The sequence below is a fragment of the Psittacula echo genome (genome assembly GCF_963264785.1).
Source record: "Psittacula echo genome assembly, chromosome: 11".
NCBI lineage: Eukaryota > Metazoa > Chordata > Aves > Psittaciformes > Psittacidae > Psittacula > Psittacula echo.
The window spans coordinates 1,267,207-1,287,822 of NC_137746.1; the positions used below are offsets into that span (position 1 = coordinate 1,267,207).

General features: G+C 51.3%; 1 protein-coding gene across 6 annotated transcripts in view; it reads right to left on the reverse strand.

Moving 5' to 3' along the window:
* Nucleotides 1–3,867: 3,867 nt before the first annotated feature.
* Nucleotides 3,868–20,616, reverse strand: part of ARHGAP26 (Rho GTPase activating protein 26) — a gene marked incomplete at its 5' end in the record, with an annotated part of 146,781 nt that continues 130,032 nt past the window's right edge. For 5 of the 6 annotated variants that reach the window (XM_080627465.1, XM_080627464.1, XM_080627466.1 and 2 more), the window contains 3 exons: nucleotides 3,868–4,836; nucleotides 8,067–8,158; nucleotides 10,520–10,630. In XM_080627465.1, coding sequence (XP_080483591.1) covers nucleotides 4,748–4,836; nucleotides 8,067–8,158; nucleotides 10,520–10,630 — 292 coding nt within the window. In that variant the 3' untranslated portion in view covers nucleotides 3,868–4,747. The remainder of the gene's footprint in view (nucleotides 4,837–8,066; nucleotides 8,159–10,519; nucleotides 10,631–20,616) is intronic. The other variant, XR_013957839.1, reaches the window with a different exon arrangement.

The window sequence follows — 20,616 nt, forward strand, 5'->3', positions numbered from 1 at the left end:
CGCTGGGCTCTTTTTGTGCAGGTAACGTTCCTCAGCTACAGACCCATTGACTTCAGCCAGAGCTGCACGGAACTGGTGGAACTGCCCATGCAGTCTCTGCATTGATATGAATCTCCCGTCTATCAGGTTAAAGCCATTCCCCTTGGCCTGTCCCTGCAGGCCCTTGCCCAAAGCCCCTCTCCAGGTTTCCTGTGGCCCCTTTAGGCACTGGAGCTGCTCTGAGGTCTCTCCGGAGCCTTGAGCCCTTACCTGCACCTCACCTCACACTGCACCTCCCAGGGATGTGGGTTCCACTCTTTTCCTTTCCCTCAAGCCTTGAGCTGTGGCCGCAGGTCTCCAGGGAGCGGGGTGATGTCCTGGCTGGCTGTGAGGAGCCCTTGGACCGGATCCCACTCTTCCCCATTCAGCAGCTCTTGGGATATCCCTGCTTCCCCAGGGTGCAGGCTGGCAGAGCAGAGTCCTGACCCCAAATGAGATCCTTCTGTAAAGACACCTAAAAGAGCCGAGGGGATGCAGCTCCTTGTGCCCAAGCATCACCTCCAGCCCCAGTGCTCCTCAGGGCAGGCAGTGGCCAGAAATGAAGGAAAGGCTCTGGAAGGCACCTCAGGGGTTTACACAAACACTCAGTGAAGCTGTTTGGATTTGTGCTGTGAAATCTCTGGGATAAATCAGAGTAACTCCTCTGCAGCACTTAAACAGAGCCATCAACTGGATACTGCAGCACCCGGATGTGCTGGTGTTACAAGGCTCTGGTGAGCACCCTGCTCCCATCCCTCACCACCACCCGCTTTTAAGCTGTCAGCAGTAAAAGAAGCGATACGCTTGTGGAGGGAACCAGTGCTTCAGCTGCAGCTTGCCCTGAAATCAGTATCGCAAAGCTGCTGTGCCAGGGTTAGAGAGCTCCGTGCTCCCTGAGGTGGAGGGACCAGCAGGAGCCTGCCTGCAGGTTAAGGTGCAGAGGACAGGGCACCCAACACCCCATGTTACAGCAGTAACAGAGTCCGGCTGTGATGGTCTGGGCTGCTCTTCAGGCCACTGAACCCAGTGTGGAGACAGACACTGACCAGGAGGATGTTTTGTCTGACTGCGGAGCCAGACAGGAATGTGAAAAGTCACAGCCATGGTCTGAAATGGTTGCTCTTATTGAGCAATACCCTGCTCAAAGAAAGCATCCAACTCCAACCCAATCCCAACCCAACCCCAACCCAAGCCAATGCCAATCCCAACCCAACCCCAATCCAAGCTCCAGCAGGGCACCAGGAGGTGTGATGGGAGCTGCATTGGCAGCAGCCTGGGTGCTCCCAAACCATCCGAGAGGCTTCACTCCCTGCTGTAAAGCCCCCCAAATCCATTGAAGAGACAAGGGCCTGTGGGGACCTCAGAAAAGCCACGTGTGTCAGTGGCCACCACGACACGGGGACTAAGGCTGGTGACAGTGGCCTGGCCACAGCCAACTGATGGGGCTCACACCATCAACTTGAACCATGGCAGGACCGTACCCAAGACTTGTGTTTGAACAGATACCATTGCAGCGTCTGTCTTCTTTTCTGCTTTACTGCCTAAACCGCTGGGCAGGGAGTACAGGTCAGGCTTCACCTACCAGCACGTTTGAACACCCTGCTTGCTCCCGATGTTGACTGATGACTTTAATATTCAGCATCAAATGTCATGTCAAGCTGGTTTAAAACAATACCTTCTATCTTTAATTTCTCTCAGAATAAACCACTGTTTGCTCCATTATTAAACTCCCCCACGGCAGGAACGTTCACTCAGAGCTTCAGACAAATCCTGCTTTTTGGGGAGTTTTAATTAAAAAAGAGTATTCCAGTCGCTCCCCTGCAAGAGCAGTAACTGCTGCTGCTGCTTTGCCTTCCTCCCTCCACAGGACACCTTGTAAATACGTTTGCGTGGGACTTCTGCTCCCAATAACTCTCTAGGTAGCACATCCAGACACTCCTAAGAGCATAGGAGAAGGAATTTACTGTCATCTCAGAACAACTTGAGTATCTGAAGAGGCAAAGGGGGACACTGCACAGAGAGGTTTTGTGAGGATAAGGACTGGGACAGGGCAGCCAGTGCTGCTCCTGCAGCCTTAGGGAAGAGGTCCCCACATCCCCTAAATACACCTTTTAGAACAGTTCTGATGTGTCTGAGATTCTCATTTGTCCATAGAACACTTCCTGTTCACAGGCTGAGGGTCACATTGGAGACAGAAGGCTGTGCTGGGAAGACACTGGCTCCAGCAGCAGCCTGAACGTGTTCAGCCTGGAGAAGAGAAGGCTCCTGGGAGACCTTAGAGCAGCTCCAGTGCCTAAAGGGGCTACAGGAAATCTGGAGAGGGGCTTTGGACAAGGGCCTGTAGGGACAGGCCAAGGGGAATGGCTTTAACCTGCCAGAGGGGAGACTGAGATGAGCTCTTAGGCAGAAGCTCTTCCCTGTGAGGGTGCTGAGGCGCTGGCACAGGGTGCCCAGAGAAGCTGTGGCTGCCCCATCCCTGGCAGTGTTCAAGGCCAGGTTGGTCCTTTCCAACTCAAACCATTCCATGATCCTATGCTGGGGGAGCAGCTCAGGACAGGACAATCCTGAACACAAGCAAATACTGCTGACAGATGAAATATTAAGCCCTTTTTTTCTCCCCCTTCTTTCCATCAGCCCTTCCCATCCCTCCCCTACACCCCTGGACAGGGGTTCCTGTACTACCCACCCTAGACGCTGCAGGCGCCAGAGCCAGCTCTGAGCAGCCCCCAAGGACCCAATGACTTCTGGGGCTGGATTAAGCCCAGCCTGATCCTCTGCTCCAGGAGCATCAACAAGTGGTACAAGTGTTCACTACTGAACCCAAGGATGAACAAGGACAGCAAAACACTGGCTTTGATCCCTACAAATCTGGCCTTCTTCATCCATTGCCTCAAAGCAGAAAACACGGGATGGTTTGGAGGCTTCTCCCCTGCCCAGCTCTCACCAGCAGGGCGATGTGCCCAGTGCATCACTTACAGCAAGGTTACAGCCCCGAGGAGATGAGCTGTGCTGCGCCCACCCTGGAAATCAGGAAAAGAAGATCAACTTTTTCCTCTGCTTTTTCCCCAAAACAAAAGTCCCCGGGGGTTTAATCACTGCAAAGAACATGAAGAGGTCTGAGACTTCGGGTTCCTCAATTCTAAGTGACACCACAAAGCGGACAAGAAGGCAGCCCAGGGTCTGAGGGTGGCTGTGGATGTGTTTGCAAGTGCTTCTCTGTAACCGGTTTCAAGTGTCCTTTGCTTCTCTCATTACAGGTGTTCTAAAAATATCAAATATAGATCTTTCCCTTGCAATATTTTAAGATACTCTATTTATACAATAATTCTTTCAAAAATAAAAAGTGACACATACAGCAATTCAGTCACTCAGTCTGTAAAACCATTACAAAAGACACAGCATCCATCCCCCAGCACCACTGCTGCCCAGGACTCTGGGGTTCTGCCACCATTCTCTATCACAAAATAAAACCATTCCAGCTCCCGACGTGCCACCTGCAGTCACGCTGGGCTCCCTCTCCCACGCTCTCCTTTAAAAATGACCTGGAATAGTGAGGGATTTCAAACCCACTCTGCATGTCCACGGAGGCAGGAGCATCCTCTCCCGGGCAGGAACTGAGCGATGGTGGAGCTGAACGACCTGTCCTTTGTTTTCTGTTTTCTGGGCACACCACCACCAAATGTCCTATGAGCATGGGAATAATTTACCTTGCACACTGGTACTGCACAGACTTGGCACGGACAGACTACACGCATGGAGCTGCAAGCACGAGACCACCTAAAAAGCAACGGGTGGAGAGTGGCAAACACAGCTCCCAATGGCACTAAATCAGCGGCCTGGGCACTCGCGAAAGCATGGATGTGTTTATGCAAATGCATCAGAAACGGAGACACAAACCAGCCCGTCAACAGGAGTGGCATTTATCTGGAGCTGCATCTTGCCCTCCAGGAAGGAAACGCGGGTTGTTTGCCTCAGATCACAGACGTTGCCTCGCAGGAAGTCCAGTCCTTAAAAAAGGACACAGTTTGAGAGGTTTGGTCCCAAATGTCCCCACTCCACGGTGCTGACGCTGCAGAGCCCAGTGCAGGACCGCTCTCGCCTGCAAGAGCGGAGCTCTGCTGCGGCAGCACAGAGCGGGACCCGCAGCCTCCTGCCACTGCTGCTGCTGCAGGCATCAGCTGAAGCTGCTTCAGCCCTTCCCTGGACACGGGAGAAGGGGCTGGGCTGCTCCCCATCTGCATGGAGCTGGTTGGAAAGCGGGGAAAAGACTGGGAGCAAAGGGCTCCTTGCTGCTGACCGTTCTTCCTCCGGCGGGGAAGATGACGAGCTGGGGTCCTTCTGCTCCCTTCTTTACAGGTGGCAACCAGTGTCACCGCAGGGAGCACAGGCTGGTGGGTCTCTTGTGCTGGTTCACACTTGGCAGGCTTGGCACCTCTGTAGCACGCAGGCTGTGGTTTGGAGCTGCCGCTTTGCTGGTTTGCTCATTGCTGCGATGGCTCTGCGCTGGGACGTGGGCTTTGGGCATCACTACCTTGGATAGGAGCTGCAGAAGTAGAGCCACATCCCCAGAATCGCTCCTTCCACAGCCCCAGCACACACGGGGAGAGGAGCATGGTTCTATCCACAAACATTCATCTCAGTGGGAATGGGGTAGCCCTCACCGTGGTCCCACCAGCGACTGCCATGGATACCATGGAAAGCTCAGCGGAGGCGCTTCCTGCACCCAGAGTTATAGGAACTCCACGTAGTTCTCAGGGATTAATCCTGTCTTGCCATTGAGGGTTCCTTCCAGCCAGCCAGGCTCCTGTGATGGGTGAACTTGAGGAGAGAAGGAAAAGGCAGGTTACTACAGGGGTTACGGCATAGGGGTTGTTGCTGTCTGTGCTGATAACAGCAGCTTGCATCCCACAGTTGCTCCTGGGACAGAACAAGACCTTTAATTTGTGTTTGGCTTAAAGTAAGAAAACTAAGATGCTAAGACACTCAGGAAGCTGAAGTGCTCACCCTGGGCCTCTTCTGCCTGTCCTTTATAAAGCGCAAGGGACCCAACTGTGAAACCAACAGAAGAAATGCACATGGGGCTATGGACTGGGATGCCAAATACTGGTGTTGGGCTGATGTAAGTGAAGCACCAGTGATAAAAACTGGGGCTCAAAACTTCCTCCAGATTTGGGCTAAAATGTCTTTGAAGTTTGAGAGAAGGTGGTTAACTCCATCACAGTGTAACCCTGCACATCCCGGCCTGGACCAGGATGAGGGAGGGAATGCATTAGGAAATGCTCCCAGCAGGAGAGCAAACACTGCAACCTTATTTCTGTGAAATGAAAAATGTGGTCAGTTCTCAAAAGCCTTAAACTCCTCCTTTATTCAACCAACTGCTGAAAATCTGCTGGTTTTACAGGAACCAGTTATGCCAATTCCTCAGTCCATTACTACAGGGAATGTAGGCAGAGAAATACAGTACATAGTGATATATTAATGACAAATACAGACCACAGAATCATGGAATCACAGAGTGGTTTGGGTTGGAAGGGACCTTAAAGCTCATCCAGTCCCAACCCCTGCCACGGGCAGGGACACCTTCCACTAGAGCAGCTTGCTCCAAGCCCCGTCCATTGATTTACACATTTTGGGGTTTCACTTGTGCCACTTCTTTTTCCACGCTCACACCCCCAAGTCTTGGGGCTTTTCTACCACCAAGGGCTAAATCAGTCCTCTCAGAGGACAAAGACCACCTCCAGCCTGGAAAGAAAGCTCCCAAGGGCAAAACTACATTAAAACTTATTGGTTTACATCCGTTTTGGAGATGAGGCTTCACAGTGCCCCTGCCAGCCGAGTGGCCATAAGTGGTGTGTGTGTGTCTGTGCCTCCAGCCCTCTGGTCCCAGTAAATGGGCTGGGAAAGTGCTTTAACCAAAAGTCACGTGAATTCCAGCTACTGCCTGTGCCTTAAAAAATCACTTGTGTCCCAAAGACAGACCCTGTTTCTGGGCAGGTGCTGTCACACAGAGCAGAGCACACAGGCAGATAGGGGGAATCTCATTCTCGGTTACAGAATTAGAGCACAGATGCAGCACAACTTCCCTCATGCAGCGTAAAACTTCAGTGTCTGTCAGCACCAGCTCAGGTGGGGGGCTCATGGCTTCAGAAGACTGAGTTTTCCGTTTCAGGAGTGCTTGTGAGTTAAAACCACATGTGAGCATCCCTGCCCTGACCCGTGACTCTCACCTTCCTCAACTTCAGGCCTGCACAGATCCAGGACATCCCTCCCATTTAGTGTAAAGATCTGCTGGAAAACCCAGGTTTTCTGTAGCTAAAAGGACGCTCTGCAGTTTAAATGGACCCTCAGAACATGGGGCTGGTTACTCTGCGGCTGTCACTCAGTGCAGGCAGCAGCACCCCGATGTCCCCATCAGACCGAGATGCTGCTCATCCATGTGCACCCTCGGTTTCGAGTCAAACCAGAACCTGTCTCTAAGTACTCCCAAGATCCATCTGCTTTCACCGGGTTTTATAAAGCCGTCCATCATAACAACACTTCCACCGAGCAGTGCTGTTCCCAACAGCTTCTGCAGCTAACGTGAGCCTCAGCTGGGCTGCTAAGTGATTAGAACATGCTGTATGGTTTTGCCCCTGAATAATCCATTGATTTTTGTATAGCAAACACAATGTATTTAATTCAAACTTGTTCCCCTCCTAGCAGCTTTAATTCCCACGGGCTCTCCAAGGGGAGGACATGTTTATTTATAAGATATCTATGGAGCTGCTTAGAAGAAGTATCTTCTTTAATTCACATGTACTTGTTCTCTACCCCTCTCTGCTATATTCTCATATATATCCCAGGGCAAAACCAGCGCATGTGGTAGCAGTTCCCCGAATGACAATGCTTAACATATAAAAGCCAAGAACTGCTTGGAAAGTAGTAAAAAGTCTTTTCTTTACATTTGGATTATATCTAAACCAGAGCTGCTTCATTCCACGGGGCGCAGTCTCTTTCCCTTGGTGCAGGAAACAGACAGCCTGTGTTCATTAACATCATCCCCAGAAAGCTGACTAACCAGAGCCCACCTATTCCAGCTCCCAGGATCCAGAGTTAGAAAGCACACATTACTTTTCTGTCTCTCTCCTGCATGAAACATTATGGCAACTGCATAGAGTATTTCTGGTGCTGATACTTGGAAACTAATCTCTCCTACCCAGAAGACTGGGGAATGGCTCTGTATATGGCAAACACCAGTGTCAGTCAATGCTCACCAGTTCCCCCTTACATTTAAATCCAGGGTCTGGATCTTGGTGGGATGCATGGTCACAGCCCTGCACGGACATGAGGAGCATTGGGCAGCAGCCCCAACACCACTGGCAGGGGCAGGGTGATGAGTGGGACATGGAGCAGGACCCACTGACCAAGGCTGGAGGTGGCACAGGGGACATCTCTGTCGTGGTGATCCCCTGTGCTCTACTCTGGGGGAGAGGAGAATCCCACCTACTCATCCCTCCTATTTCAGACATTTCCCTTAGGATTTATTTCCCTTAGGTAATAAATCAGATTCTTGAAAAGGCAGTTTTCACACAGATCCTAAATTCTCCTGGATGATCAGCTGTTTTCAGTAAAGGAAAGCCAGATACAGCTCAGATTTAATGCCTGAGTTTCAAGTATTTCTGCTTCCTTCTTTCACGGGATTTCTAGAGACGGAAACAGAATAGTCCTTAAATAGGGAACTGAAAGGAAACCCATGAACTGAGAGCCCAAATCCTTCTCTGGGTCACGGGAAGAAAACCTCCAGTAATTTGCAAAACTGTGTTAAAACAAGTAACAGCAAGTGTCCTGCTCTGTCGCTGCATTTGTTTTGCTGTTTTACTGGCCCTGTAGCATCTCCCATGAACGTTACACGGAATGAGATCTTCCTGCCCCAGGGAAGCCCAGCACCAGGCACGGCGCAAGCCTGGCACAGCTCTTGTGATCCTGCTTTGCCGACACACTGGGAACTGCAGCCTGAGAAACGAGCCCATCTCCCCTCGCTGCCACAGGCACCCGGGTCAGGGACTCACCGTTGTCAAACACGGTGCCTGCCGTGAAGGAGAGCTCGGAGTCGTGTTCTGCTTTGCAGGCGTACAGAGCTCGGGCTTTCCGCAGCGGCGAGCTGCAAAGAGAGAACACGCATTGGTACCAACCCCACTGCTCGCAGGCAACAGCATCCCCTCCCGCTGCAATGGAGGGGTTCACGTGAGCGGCGCGTGTTGAAGAGGGGTCCAAGGATCTCTACTGCTCTGCGAGGGTCCACGGTTATACTGCTCGGGGGAAGAGGGAGGAGGACACCAGAGGAGGCTGAAGGCTCTCAGGGATGAGCCCCCAGCACTGTGTTTCACTGCACTGCAAACGCCAGTGCGAGCTGAGTGGGACCACAGCCCAGCTCTGGTGCCCACAGAACCAGCAGCCCTGAGGCTGGCTCCAGGAGCTTCCCAAGAGCTGGGAAGGTTCTGGAAGTCTCCAAAGGGCCATACCAGCCCACGGGCCAGCACAGAGCGAAGGCGGCAGCAGGAGCCCACCAGCCCCGCTGGCTGCCAAAGCCATCACTGCCAGTGCAGCTGCAGCCACAACGAGGGTTTCGTGAGGAAGAATCAGCCCTTGGGGAACTGTATTTCAAGACAGAAAAGCAAGGAGGCCTGGGAAGGATTTGCGGCGCTTCCTTAGAGACCATACCTGAAGATAAAAAAGATTTAAGATCCATTAGATTTTAGTGGGGAAGTGTCAGCGTGCCCACGCTGCGGAGGAGTGAATGAGAGCAGGGAGAGTCAGAAATGGAGCAGATCGCTGGCAGACACACAGAGAAGATGAAGGACCTCAGGACCCGGCAGCAAAGCGCAAGCATGCAGAGGGGTCCCCTGATGCTGGAGCCTCCCACCCATCCTTCCCGGGTTTGGGTACCAGGAAGGCTGGTGCAAAGCTGGGATAGCACCAGGCAATGCTGGGAGCCTGCCCATCAGCCCAGCGGCTGCATCCGGCGCTGCAGCAGGATACAGCTCAGCTATGGCACAGCCAAGGGAAGTGATGGAAGAGCCCCAGAGCTGCTGCGGTAGGAACCAGGCGTCACCATTCCCCCTATCAGTGTTTTCACCAGTTTTTATCTTCCCAAGGACTTGAGCACATTCAGAATCCTTCCCGAGCGAGCCCAGGGCAGCGTCACACTTTCACCTCATGGCAAAAACAGTTCTCATCGAAACCACAGGCCAGGGAAGCTGTGAATGGGTTTGGTTTTGCTGTGAAGACAGCCCCGAAGCACAGGGCTCTCCTCTCCGGATTCCAGCTGCCTGACACGAGCAGCTGCCAAACACTTAAAACTCAGGATGGGCAAACACTCCTCCTGCTCCAGAGAGGGCCCTTCAGTGCCGGGAGGCACCACTTGTGCAGAGCTGGAGGCGACTGCCAGGTGGGAAACAAAAGGTATTTTCTGGCTGACCTTGAATCACTGAAGCTGTTGTTTTCCTCCCCAAAAATGATCTCTGCAGCCCAGCACCCCTGCGGGCTGCCACTTGCCCATTGGCTTTGACTGGACCCATGAGCCCTGCAGTCGTCAGGGTCTGAAATGCTGGAGCCCAGCGATCACTCACGTTAGGTTTGTGCCTCCAAGCATGGCACAAGGCCAGCAAAGCACTCAGGAACTTCACCCATCTGCCCCTGTGCAGTTTCGGGGATGATGAGCCTGTCCCCCAGAGGAAGGCTGCTCGGTGGCATCACGCTGCTGTCAGCCTTTGCAGACACACACACCACAAATAAATAACCCAGGCAAGCAGGCAGCGCTGCACAGGCAGCAGTTGTGTGTTGTGGGTGTGGGGAAGAGCTTGGTCTGTGCCTGTCACGAACAAACAGGTCTGACACGTCTCCCCAGGAGCAGGGATTGGAGCCGCCTGCACCTGCTAAAGGCTGGGAGCCACGTTCTGCTGGGGACCACATCGGCCTCGTGCTCCTCTGTGCCAGGATGGGCTTGGAGGGCGGACATCCCATCCCACCCTGCACACAGAGCAGAGGGGATGCTGCCCCGGCTTCCCCCACAAGCATCCCTGGTACCCACAGCACAGGTCCCAAACACTGCCTGTGGTGTGCTCATGTGTTCTTTACCTTCCTTAGACTCCAGATTAGAAAAGGAAGTTGCCAGAAAACAAGGTATTACTATATTTCACTAAGGGTTACACATTACATATCTTACCTGTGCAGAGAGGAGTACAGCAAACCACAGGAGCTGAAGTGCCTGAGGAAACCCACAGAAACCACCCTCGACACCGAGCATCACCCACAGGGCCAGTGGGCGCCTGCTGGGGGCTCAGAGGGTCCCTCCTGGGGTGAGAGATGTTGGAAAGCTCCTCTCTTGCTTAGTGCAGAAAGCTGCACGGGCATGGGGGTTGAGCAGGATGCAAAGGGAGAAGGGAAGTGAAGTGGGGAAACCAAGTAAATCAAACAGAAAATAGCAAAAGCAACAAAAAGCAAAGCAAATTCTGCAACAGACCTGATGGGGGATGAGTCGCTGGACGTAGAGGAGGTGGGCATAGGACTTGATGGCGCAGAGAACATGGGCCAGGACGGTGAGAGGGGTGACGTTGGGCTTGGATTCTGAGGGCTGCAAGACATAACCAGATACCTTATCAACATGCCACCACAGAAACAAACAGCAACCGAGAGACAGTCAGACGACATCCAACGATAGCGAGTGCCTTGGGAATATTCAGAGCATGAGACACAGCTACGAAATGAAGTGCCAAGACCTTGGGAAATGTTTCAAGGCCGGATCTGCGGTTCTCTGGACAACAAGAGCCAGATCTTCCAATTAACCCCTGCTCCATCACCCCGTCCACTGAGCCCTACACCCCGTGTGCAGCCCAGGCACTTACCTGCCTTGTGTGACTCCCCCCAGTGCTGCCAGAAATAACTGCTGGTATTTCTGGACGTTACCGCTCCTGCCAGCAGCCTCCATCCCCCTTCAGCACATCACTTGTGTCAGAGCCTGGACCCTGCTCCATGGTTCCCGGCCCCAACAGCCTGTTCCCATGTCTGACCACACAGGTCCTGGGGGCTGGGAGTTCCTTATCTACAGGATGGAGCCGGCCAGGGCTGGTGTTTCCATGTTATCACCTCTCTGAAGACGACCAGGAGCAAATCGCCAGCCCATAGCACCCCACAAGGTTTCTGCAGCATCAGGGGCTGTGCTGGGACCCCATGGGCTGGTTATGCCAATGAGGTAACCAGTGCACCAGGGCTCCTGCCGTGCTCATCAGCTCCATTGATTTGGTTTCCATGTTTTACATTGAAGAACTCTTTTTCCCCCTCATGCAACTTGCTCCCGATTCCTCACTTTCAAGCTATGGCTATCAACTGACATTGAATCAAGTTACTGAACTAGTAAATGCATGCAAAAGTGTTTGGTTCCTTCAAAACCGTTCAATCCAGGTCATTCTCAGGTTCACCGAAAAGCAACTCTTGTACTAAAATACCGATTTGTGGCTGATTCATCTTCTACCATTTCCATGCTTAGCAACTCATTTGTATTCTCTAACTCCAACTGTAAACTCCATCCACCAGAAAAATCTCTCCACAGTGAAAATGCCTCTGTGAAAACAAAGAGCATCATGATTATGTTTTAATTCTTGGCAGAGGAATGGTACCTCTGATCCCACAGGGCTGTGATGAGGTGGGGATAGGGTGCCACCTCACAGGCAACCCCTGGGCCATCCTCATCCCCATCCTCATCCAGGAGCTGAGGGCTCCCAAGGGAGAGGGAAGGGATGCAGGGAGAGGGGAGCTCCAGAGCATGCAGGTAAACCTCAGCCCTGCAGTAACAGCACTTCATGGGTCTGTTTTAACCTGTGTTAAACCCAGATGTTAAACTCAGATTCCCTCTTGCACCATGCAGTGATTGAGCCTCCTTTGTGTTCGAGGAGAAGCCTCCTGAGAAGCATGGCTTGGATCAGTGGAAGCAAGCCCTGACCTCCAGAAGGGATGATGCAGCCCCCTCCCTCCAGAGTGGACAAAGCAGGGAGCACAGCACACACAGCGGGATGCTTAAACCTTTAATAACAGATGAAGTCTGTTATTGCAAGAAGGGTAATGGGTTAACAGTTAACCCGTGCTTGTTCAACACCTCTGAGATCACAACCCAGAAGTTCATTGTTTCTGCCCCTGGCTTCTGCTCTTGAAGCCCAGAAAGAATTCACAGAATCAATGAGTATGACATTGGTTGGGTTGAAGGGGACCTTGAAGACCATCTGGTTCCACTTTAATCCTTCCACTAGAGCAGCTTGCTCCAAGCCCCTGTGTCCAACCTGGCCTTGAACACTGCCAGGGATGGGGCAGCCACAGCTTCTCTGGGCACCCTGTGCCAGCGCCTCAGCACCCTCACAGGGAAGAGCTTCTGCCTAAGAGCTCAGCTCAGTCTCCCCTCGGGCAGGTTAAAGCCATTCCCCTTGGCCTGGCCCTACAGGGCCTTGTAAATATTGAGAGAATAGAATAGAACATTTTTCTTCCATTTCATGCTGATGTAAAACCTCAGTTATTCAACAGCACCAACCTTCCCCAACACCCAAGAGTGTCTCCAGAAAATATTTATGATTAATCTGGAATTTTATGGGTTTTTTTCCCAATTCTCTGTGTTACAATTTAGCACCTGAGAACTAAAATGTCACTCTTGGCACACCACTCCCCTCCAGCTCATGCATCTGTGCAACCAATGCCCTGACAACAGCCTGCACCAGGCTCATCTCTGGGTATCCGGATCTTCCACCAGCGCCAGCACTTCCCAAGCAGTTCCTGTGTGTCCTTCATTGCCCTGGCAGCCAGCAATGCCTGGCATTCCCTGCTGGTGACAACTCAAACCTGAAAGGCTAGGTCTGTGGATGTGGTCCAACTTCTACGGAGAACGTGTCCATGTCATAAATATCACCACAGCAAGGGCACCCAGAGGACACCAAAGAAGGTTAAGTTGTTGGTCTGAACCACCCCGAGGTCTGTATCTGCTTAAGGCCAAGCCCTTGGCTTCTGCTGTGCCACGCATCCAACAGAAACTAATGCTTTCCCCTTGTAATTATGGGCAATACCTTTATTACAACAGAGGATTACACGCATATAGAAATGAGATACAGCAGTGCAGCGCAGCTGGCACAGGAGGGCTGTCAAACAGGAACGCTCACAGGAAGACTATTAACATCCTCAAAATGCTCTCCTAATGATTGTCACTATTTAAAAACAATCTTTTTGGCATTTTTCTATCATCAGAATTGTCAGTCCTTTGAAAAACGAGTAATTACCGTATTATTTAGTCTTTAACAAATCCGTGACAGCTTGGTACTTACCATGTATTAAATCTATTTCCAACTTAAACAGAAGGAGGTGCTACAAAGGCCATCAAGTCAGCCCAAGTCACAGAAATTAACCCTTCAAGCACCTGTTCTTGCTTCTTTTTGTTTCTAGCAGGTGTAGTTGTCTGGCCATTTGTGGTGATGTCCCACCTCCCCTGAGCTATGTGACACACAGGGCAGGTAATTTGCTGTGTAAGCATGCTTCTGCCCTCTAATGGAAAACACATGGTAGATGCATGTCAAGACGTGGAGAGTGCTCTCTGGGCAGCAGGAACTAGGACATTTCCTTCACTCTTAGTACTGCAAGAGGAGCTGGTAATTTGGAAGCCAAAGCCTGTTGGTTGTAATACCTGTGTGCAATGATGTTCTCTGGCTCCAGACAACTAAGGTACTACAGAGAGCCTCCAAGACGGTACATGTTGACATGGCAAATGGAATATGAATGCATGGGTTTACCACTTGAAAGGCAGAGGACCTGCTAGGAGTGCCTTCCATCTTACCATTGCCTTCCACTGTTCATGTAGACTCTTCCACCCTCGTGCTCTCAAAAAGCTCTTCATCAAATGCACGTTACCTGCTCCATGCATGGGTTTTCTGTAGGCAAGGAATGTTACCTTGGGAAGCAAACCTTGGTCCTCCAGCTCTTGGCTTCAGCAAGGTTCCTGTCCGCTGAGCCATCTGTAGGGCAGGATGATCCTAGGACAGCTTAGACACCTCTCGCCATCAGCCCATCTTGTCAGTGGTTACAAACCCAGTGGGCAGCAGTCTCCAAGGGACCACAAGACCCTCACACTGGGGTAGGATAGAGCAAACCAAATGGCACAGCAATGCCCTTCTCAAAGAGGAGCTTGGCCAAGGTGGAACTTGGAGGGGGCCGTGAGCTGAAACATGGTTGGGGTTGTCCCCTTGAAAGCAGCCACCAACACCCACCAGCCCCCCTGCCACAGCTCCCACTGCCCCTATGGGACATCTCACTGGTGAGCCTGCAACATGGGATGGCCACCAGCAAGCACTGCTACGGATCCCAGCCCTCGTGCTACCTGATGGGAGGAACATCCAACCACACAGGGCTCCCGGAGCAGAAATTCCCAACGCACTTTCTGAGATGAAATCAGTTTAAAAGAATGCAGCTCTCGCTGCTCCTAAAGATGGCTCTGTCATCGCCCCACCAACTGCAGCCTGCTGCGCTAACTACAGTGCTAATGCCATCAATACCATCCAGAGGGTTATTTCTGCAAGGATGCAGTAACAACACCTTACAGCAAGAACCAGCACTCAAGCCAGACTCCATCTAAGAGGCTACCCATAATTTGGAGCAAGGTTTTGGTTTTTTTGGATTCTTGGTGGCAAAGAAACACTCTCTGTGCCCACCGAAACAACTGAAATACTAATGACAGCATGTGGATTTTTGGGTACGAGGACTATCCTCTTTCAATCAGGCTGCTCGCAGAAGAGAGGACCATGGATCTATGATGACCCTGTTCAGCTTCATGGTCCTGCTCTGCGGGTCCTTCCAGCACATTTCCTCAAGAAGAACACGTAGATGTTTCTGGTGGCCCTCCCAGCACCTGTGGACCATGGGCTATGATGCACACAGTGTTCCTTCCATGAAATACAGGTATATATTCCCAAGATACTGCCTGAGCATCACCCTTCTGAGCTTATGGACTGCAAGACCTGAGTCCTGTCTGGCTGGAGAAGTCAGTGCATGGAGTGAACAGACTATGCTGAGGTCTCTGCATTTTAGAAAACGGTTTCCTTGCAGGATCCAACTTCCTTTCTGGTTCTTGTGGAAAGAGCAGAGGTGGTGACAGGCTTTGGGGAAGTGCTGACTGCTGCCTGCTCTCAGTTCTGCCTGCAGGAAGCAAATGTCCTCTTTTCCTTCTTCTTACTCGGGAGGACTTTGTGGGGGGCTCTTCCTGTTGAGTGCACAGTGGGAAACAAAACAGAGAAAAAAAAGCTAAGAACCAAAAATACCAGCAGCAGGAAGCAGAGAAGTGGCTAAAATTAGACTCTTCCAGGGTGGGTATGGCCTTCTTCCCAGCGGAAGCAGCAGAGGGAACTCCACGAGTCCATAGCCCAACACATCCCAAGGCTCTCGCCTTTCCTGTGGGTCCATGTGTGACCTGCAGCATCCTGTGAACTGCCCGGGCAGGGTGCGGGAGGACGTCATGTCGCAGCGTTCAGCCCATGGGGCACCCACACCTTCACCCCTTTGGCTCTTCCAGCAAATCAGTGCATTTAACTCCTGTTCCAGGCTCCAGTTTCCTTCCTAGCTGCTGTGGCTAAAAAACCTCTTTTCTAATCCCTTCTCATAACCCACCTCTTCCCAATTCCCTTCTGCCTCTGGCACTTTCTTTACACAGCCCAAGTCCTCCAGGCATTCACAGGTCTGAAGAGTTATTCTCAGCAGGGTTTTTAGACAACTTCTGCTGCTTTGTTCTTCTGGCCAAGAGGACATCAGTTCCACTTCAAAAATGTTTACAACTTGGTGTTTGTTTTTGTGGAACTCGGGGCTATTTCTGACACAGAACATCTAACGACTGTGAATGGGCACAGGCTACTCATGAATTAAAGCCCTTTCATGACATCACCTCAAGAATAAATAACAATATTCCCATTCTGACATTATCGATCCCTGACTGCATTAAAATACATCAGGAACCACCCAGCCCTTTCCCTCCTGCTCTGTTCCTATAAAACAAAGCTGCAGAACATATGCATAACATAACCAGAAAAAAACCCCAATTACAATATTATTTAATGCCAGGACACTTAAAACTCTGCTAGAACAAGAAGACTGCAGCTCACCAGTGGACATGGCTCTGTTGCCTAAACAAAATGGGAGCAGCCTTGGGCTGAGAAGCTCATGGAGTTCATGCAATGCTGGACACGCAGATGGATGGGCTCAAGCAAGCAATTGCCAGGCTCTGGCAGAGCTGCGGGTTAGTGATGGCACCACACACAACCCTCTACATGACCATTAGCACACAGGGCTTCAGATTGGCTGGAGTCTTCCTCTGTTTGGTACTGGCATGAAAATGATGTTAAACTCCCTCCAGTGTCATCCTCTTGGGTGTTATCTTACTGCATAATCATTCAGGTGGAAAACAGTGACATGCTTTGGGAAATGAGCAGCCAAAATGCACTGCAGTCAACATCACTTGACCAAACGGATCCAAACATTTCAGCTCCTGTAGCGTGGACTTTCCCCACATCTCCATTTAATACTTCCTCAGCCTCCAGGAGCACAGATTACAGAATCTTCTTTTCAATAACATGGATGTGTCCCTCTTTGTAATCTTGAAGACACCCAGCACATTGGTTTGCCTTGTCACTTTGCTTCTTGGCATATTTCCCATACGTAGAAATATTTCCCTGCTTTAGTAATTTCATAAACCATCTAAAAGCTTTTCCACTAGAGTAAAAGCCAGACTGGGAAGAGCTCTGACCTTGGGAAAGGACAGCTGGAGTTTTCGTTGTCCCTCTTAATAAACATTTCCATTTCCAAATGCAGGCAGATGATGCTTGATGTTTCAAAGGGATGTAATGACACTGCTGGTTTGGTGTAGGAAGCTTAGCGGCTGATGTTAATGCTGGAGAAAGGCTGAGTGAATAAGCAGAGAATCAGGAATGAATGTGTTTTCAGCATGAGTAAGCGCTGGAGGCACTGCAGGAAGGAAGCTTGGATTGGTGTGGATGTCAGAGCAACCAGCCGGTTACTGTGTTCCCCAGCGGTTAAATCCAGGCGATGGGAGCATTGTGCCATCTCAATATGGAACAGTGTTTCATTAACAGTCACATAACTCATTTATCACAGAGAATGCACAGCATCACTACCAAGTTACCCACCCACCACTCACTGCTCCTTACAGGAACATCGTACCAGCACTGGGAGCGGGACAGACAGGAAGAGATGGGGCAGGACAATGGAACAGAGGCAACCACAGGTCCATGCTAACGTGTCTTTGTGTTCTCCACAGCACCCAGCCTGGACACAATGTGTTCTGCCTCACTCCATCTGCTCAGCAGCTGTATCTTCTGCTCGCTCACCCCCTTCCGGCTTCTTCCCTGCTCAAAAGGCTCTCAGCAGACTGGAAATCAAGCTGGCAGGTTTTATGTTGAACCAATGCTTTCAAACTGTGTTAAAGCTCTTAATTATTAATAGCAAAGTTGTAATGTGCCAGTAGGAAGCCAAACAGCAGTTTAGGAGGGAAGTGTTGGTAAATCAGGAGCCAGCATCTTAGTCATATCTTTTCCATCGCGCCACCGCTTCTAATACATGAGGTAATTCTGCAAGTCTGGGGGCATTAGTCACCAGCAAATTGTATTCACAATTAAGGAGAACTCAACAGTCCTTCAGAAATCTCATTTTTCCCTGGCAGTCAATCCATTGCTGTCTTACGTCCCCCAGAAAAGAAAACTCTCCCATCTGCCACCCCAGCAACCATATGGGATTCTTGGAAAATGAAGGAAATTGAAGTCCCTGTGGGCTCACAGCTCCCAGATCAGCTGCAGGGTGGTTGGTAGGATCAAATATTTGAGCTAAATACATCCCGTGCGCAGAGCAGCCCTGCCTCGCTGCTGACAAAGGTTTGCCGGCCACGAGCAGCTCAAACCTGCCATTTGGGATGGCAACGGGACATTGGAGCTGCAGGGAAGCTGAGCAACACGTAGCGAGGATGGCCTTGGTGCCCGGGGCTCTGCAGGACCCGCAGCTCAGCACCAGCTTTGTCAGTAATTTCTGGAAATGGTCAGAAAAGCTCCTCCAGACCGTAAAAAATTCACTCCTGGCTAAGAAATCTTCCTCGCATAATTCGATAGAAAGCCATTCCCAGGCTCAAATCCCAACAAAACACAAAGGCAGCTTCTTTAAGCCTCCATCAGCACCTCAAGCTCAAACTCTTGTTTGTGTACTGTGCCAATAGCCTCCATGGCGTGTGAAGACCAAACACCTGCCCACAGAGGTTGTACACGTTGGATAAAACAATGGGGATTACTTTGGCCTGTAAAAGCAATTTGAGAAGAATGGGTGAGTAAATGATGGACAATGATGGTGCCATCATCTTCTGCATTTACTCGATTTGCCTGATTTCCTTCTGTATGTTAGCTCTTGTGCTGCCTCGTTCCTAAAGTGTTCTGCAAACATCAGTTCAGAGCTGATCAGAACATGTCACTCAAAATCCCAGAGACTACGACTCTGGAATGATCCCATTTATCAACAGTTCTGGCTCGTTCTGCTCTTTCTTTTTTCATGTTTTCCCCACTTGAAAACTCAAACTTTATAATAACATTTTCACCTCGTCAACTCTGAGCAGCAGAATCCTCCTCCTCCTGTCACACATCTCCTCCCAGTGCAGTCCAGTGGGAGGCGGGAGCACGACAACCCTCCCAGTTTACCTACTCCATTCCTCTGCATGCAATCAAGCTGAAAACGTCAACTTTTCTCCCTTCCCACTAATGACACACTGTGAAGGTCCACCTGCTCAAGCAGTGGTGGCTTTAAGGTCCCTTCCAACCAAACCAGTCCATGATTCTATGATATATTGGAAAGAGGTGATTAGGTAGTGTCATTATTTGAAGAAGCAGCTGCTGGGGAACAAACCAGCCTGGGCTGGAAGATTCCCAGCTCCCCATCCTCTTCAGTGAACAGCTGAGGCTCTCAGCACTGGCTTTGTCATATAGAGACCTCTTTGCCTTGAAGCTGATGTGAACACAATTGCTTCTGATGAGCACACGGAAAGCAGGAAGCTGCTGAAGCTCCTGCATCCACCACCACCACAGTGCAGAAGGATGGGCATCCCAGCTCTGCTTGAAGAGGGGATAAACCTTCCCTGCTCCTCAGAGCTCCCCCGCAGGGTCTCTGGGAGTGGCATTTGGATGTGTTAGAGCAGGCAGTTGTGTCTCTCCCCTCTTTCCCCATTCTCACCCCATCAGCCCGGTGCGGGCAGAAGCTGGAGGGGATTTTCCTCTGCTCTGCAGGGAACACAGCTGATGTGTTCATGGTATTCCAAGCGCTGGTGCAGACAGCAATAAAAGATGGAACAGTGCTCCTTCCTCCCATGGCTTCCTTTCCCGCTGCCTGCTAACCCAGCCGGGACACCTTCACCACGGGAAGCCCATGGATCCCTCCACGCTGCTGCTCCCAGGGCTGAGCTGGGCGAAGGGGGAGCGATGCCAGTGGGGGAGCAGGGAATAATTGGCAGCGGTTCTTATGGCACTGATAATTTCCCAGCTTAGCACAGCCCTGTCAACAGTGTCTGCACAGCGCAGCGCACGGCAGCGGCAGCTGCATGGGAAGCGGACACGGGCAGGATCCCTTATGGAGGCAGAAAGGGCCGGGCAGATTGAGTTACCTTCACGTTGGGTTAAAGTGCTGGCGTTACAGCTCCAGCTGATTTATGAAGTTAATTAGGCACAAGGATCCTCTTTCAGAGGGAGACAGGATGTCTTTGTGCGCGGCTGCCCTGTTCTCCTGCCCCTGCGCAGGGAATTGTCAGGCTTTTGCTGGGAAATGGGATCCGCAGGAGGCGGGGTGGCCGCCCCGGGATGGCCGGTGGTCCCCATCCGCACCCCACTCACGGCTCCGGGGAGGTTTGGGACGTCTTCAGCATTCCCAGTGCCTGTGTGGGGCGGCTGGAAACCAGCACTGCTCCAGAGAACACTCCCACATTCGTCAAAAGGCTTTTACAAGGCAGAGTCTAGGCTGCATCCTCGGCTCTGAATTCAATCTGCCTGCAGAAAGGGGAACCCAAGAATGCACTCGGCTGTTTCTTCACAAATATTTTGTCCGCGGTGACATTTATAGGTGGCAGAAAGACCTAATTTACTATCATTTGCTTTCAGCAGTCTCAATAAAAATGTTGGCTGGGCTCACACTTGAGACACTCTGCCCAAAAGAGGTCTGGATGCAGACTGAGCACAGGCACTGAAAGCAGAGCCAGGATGCAGGGGCTGAGCGGGCTGGGGCAGCCCCAGAGCAAAACACACCCTGGGACCCACAGCTTGGCTGCAACCACAGAGAGAGAGGGATTGTTCAGCCTGGAGAAGAGAAGGCTCCTTAAGGGGAGACCTTAGAGCAGCTCCAGTGCCTAAAGGGGCTGCAGGAAACCTGGAGAGGGGCTTGGGACAAGGGCCTGTAGGGACAGGCCAAGGGGAATGGCTTGAACCTGCCAGAGGGGAGACTGAGATGAGCTTTAAGATCCTTTGCAACCCAGACCAGTCTGGGATTCTATGACAACAGGCAGGAAAGGAA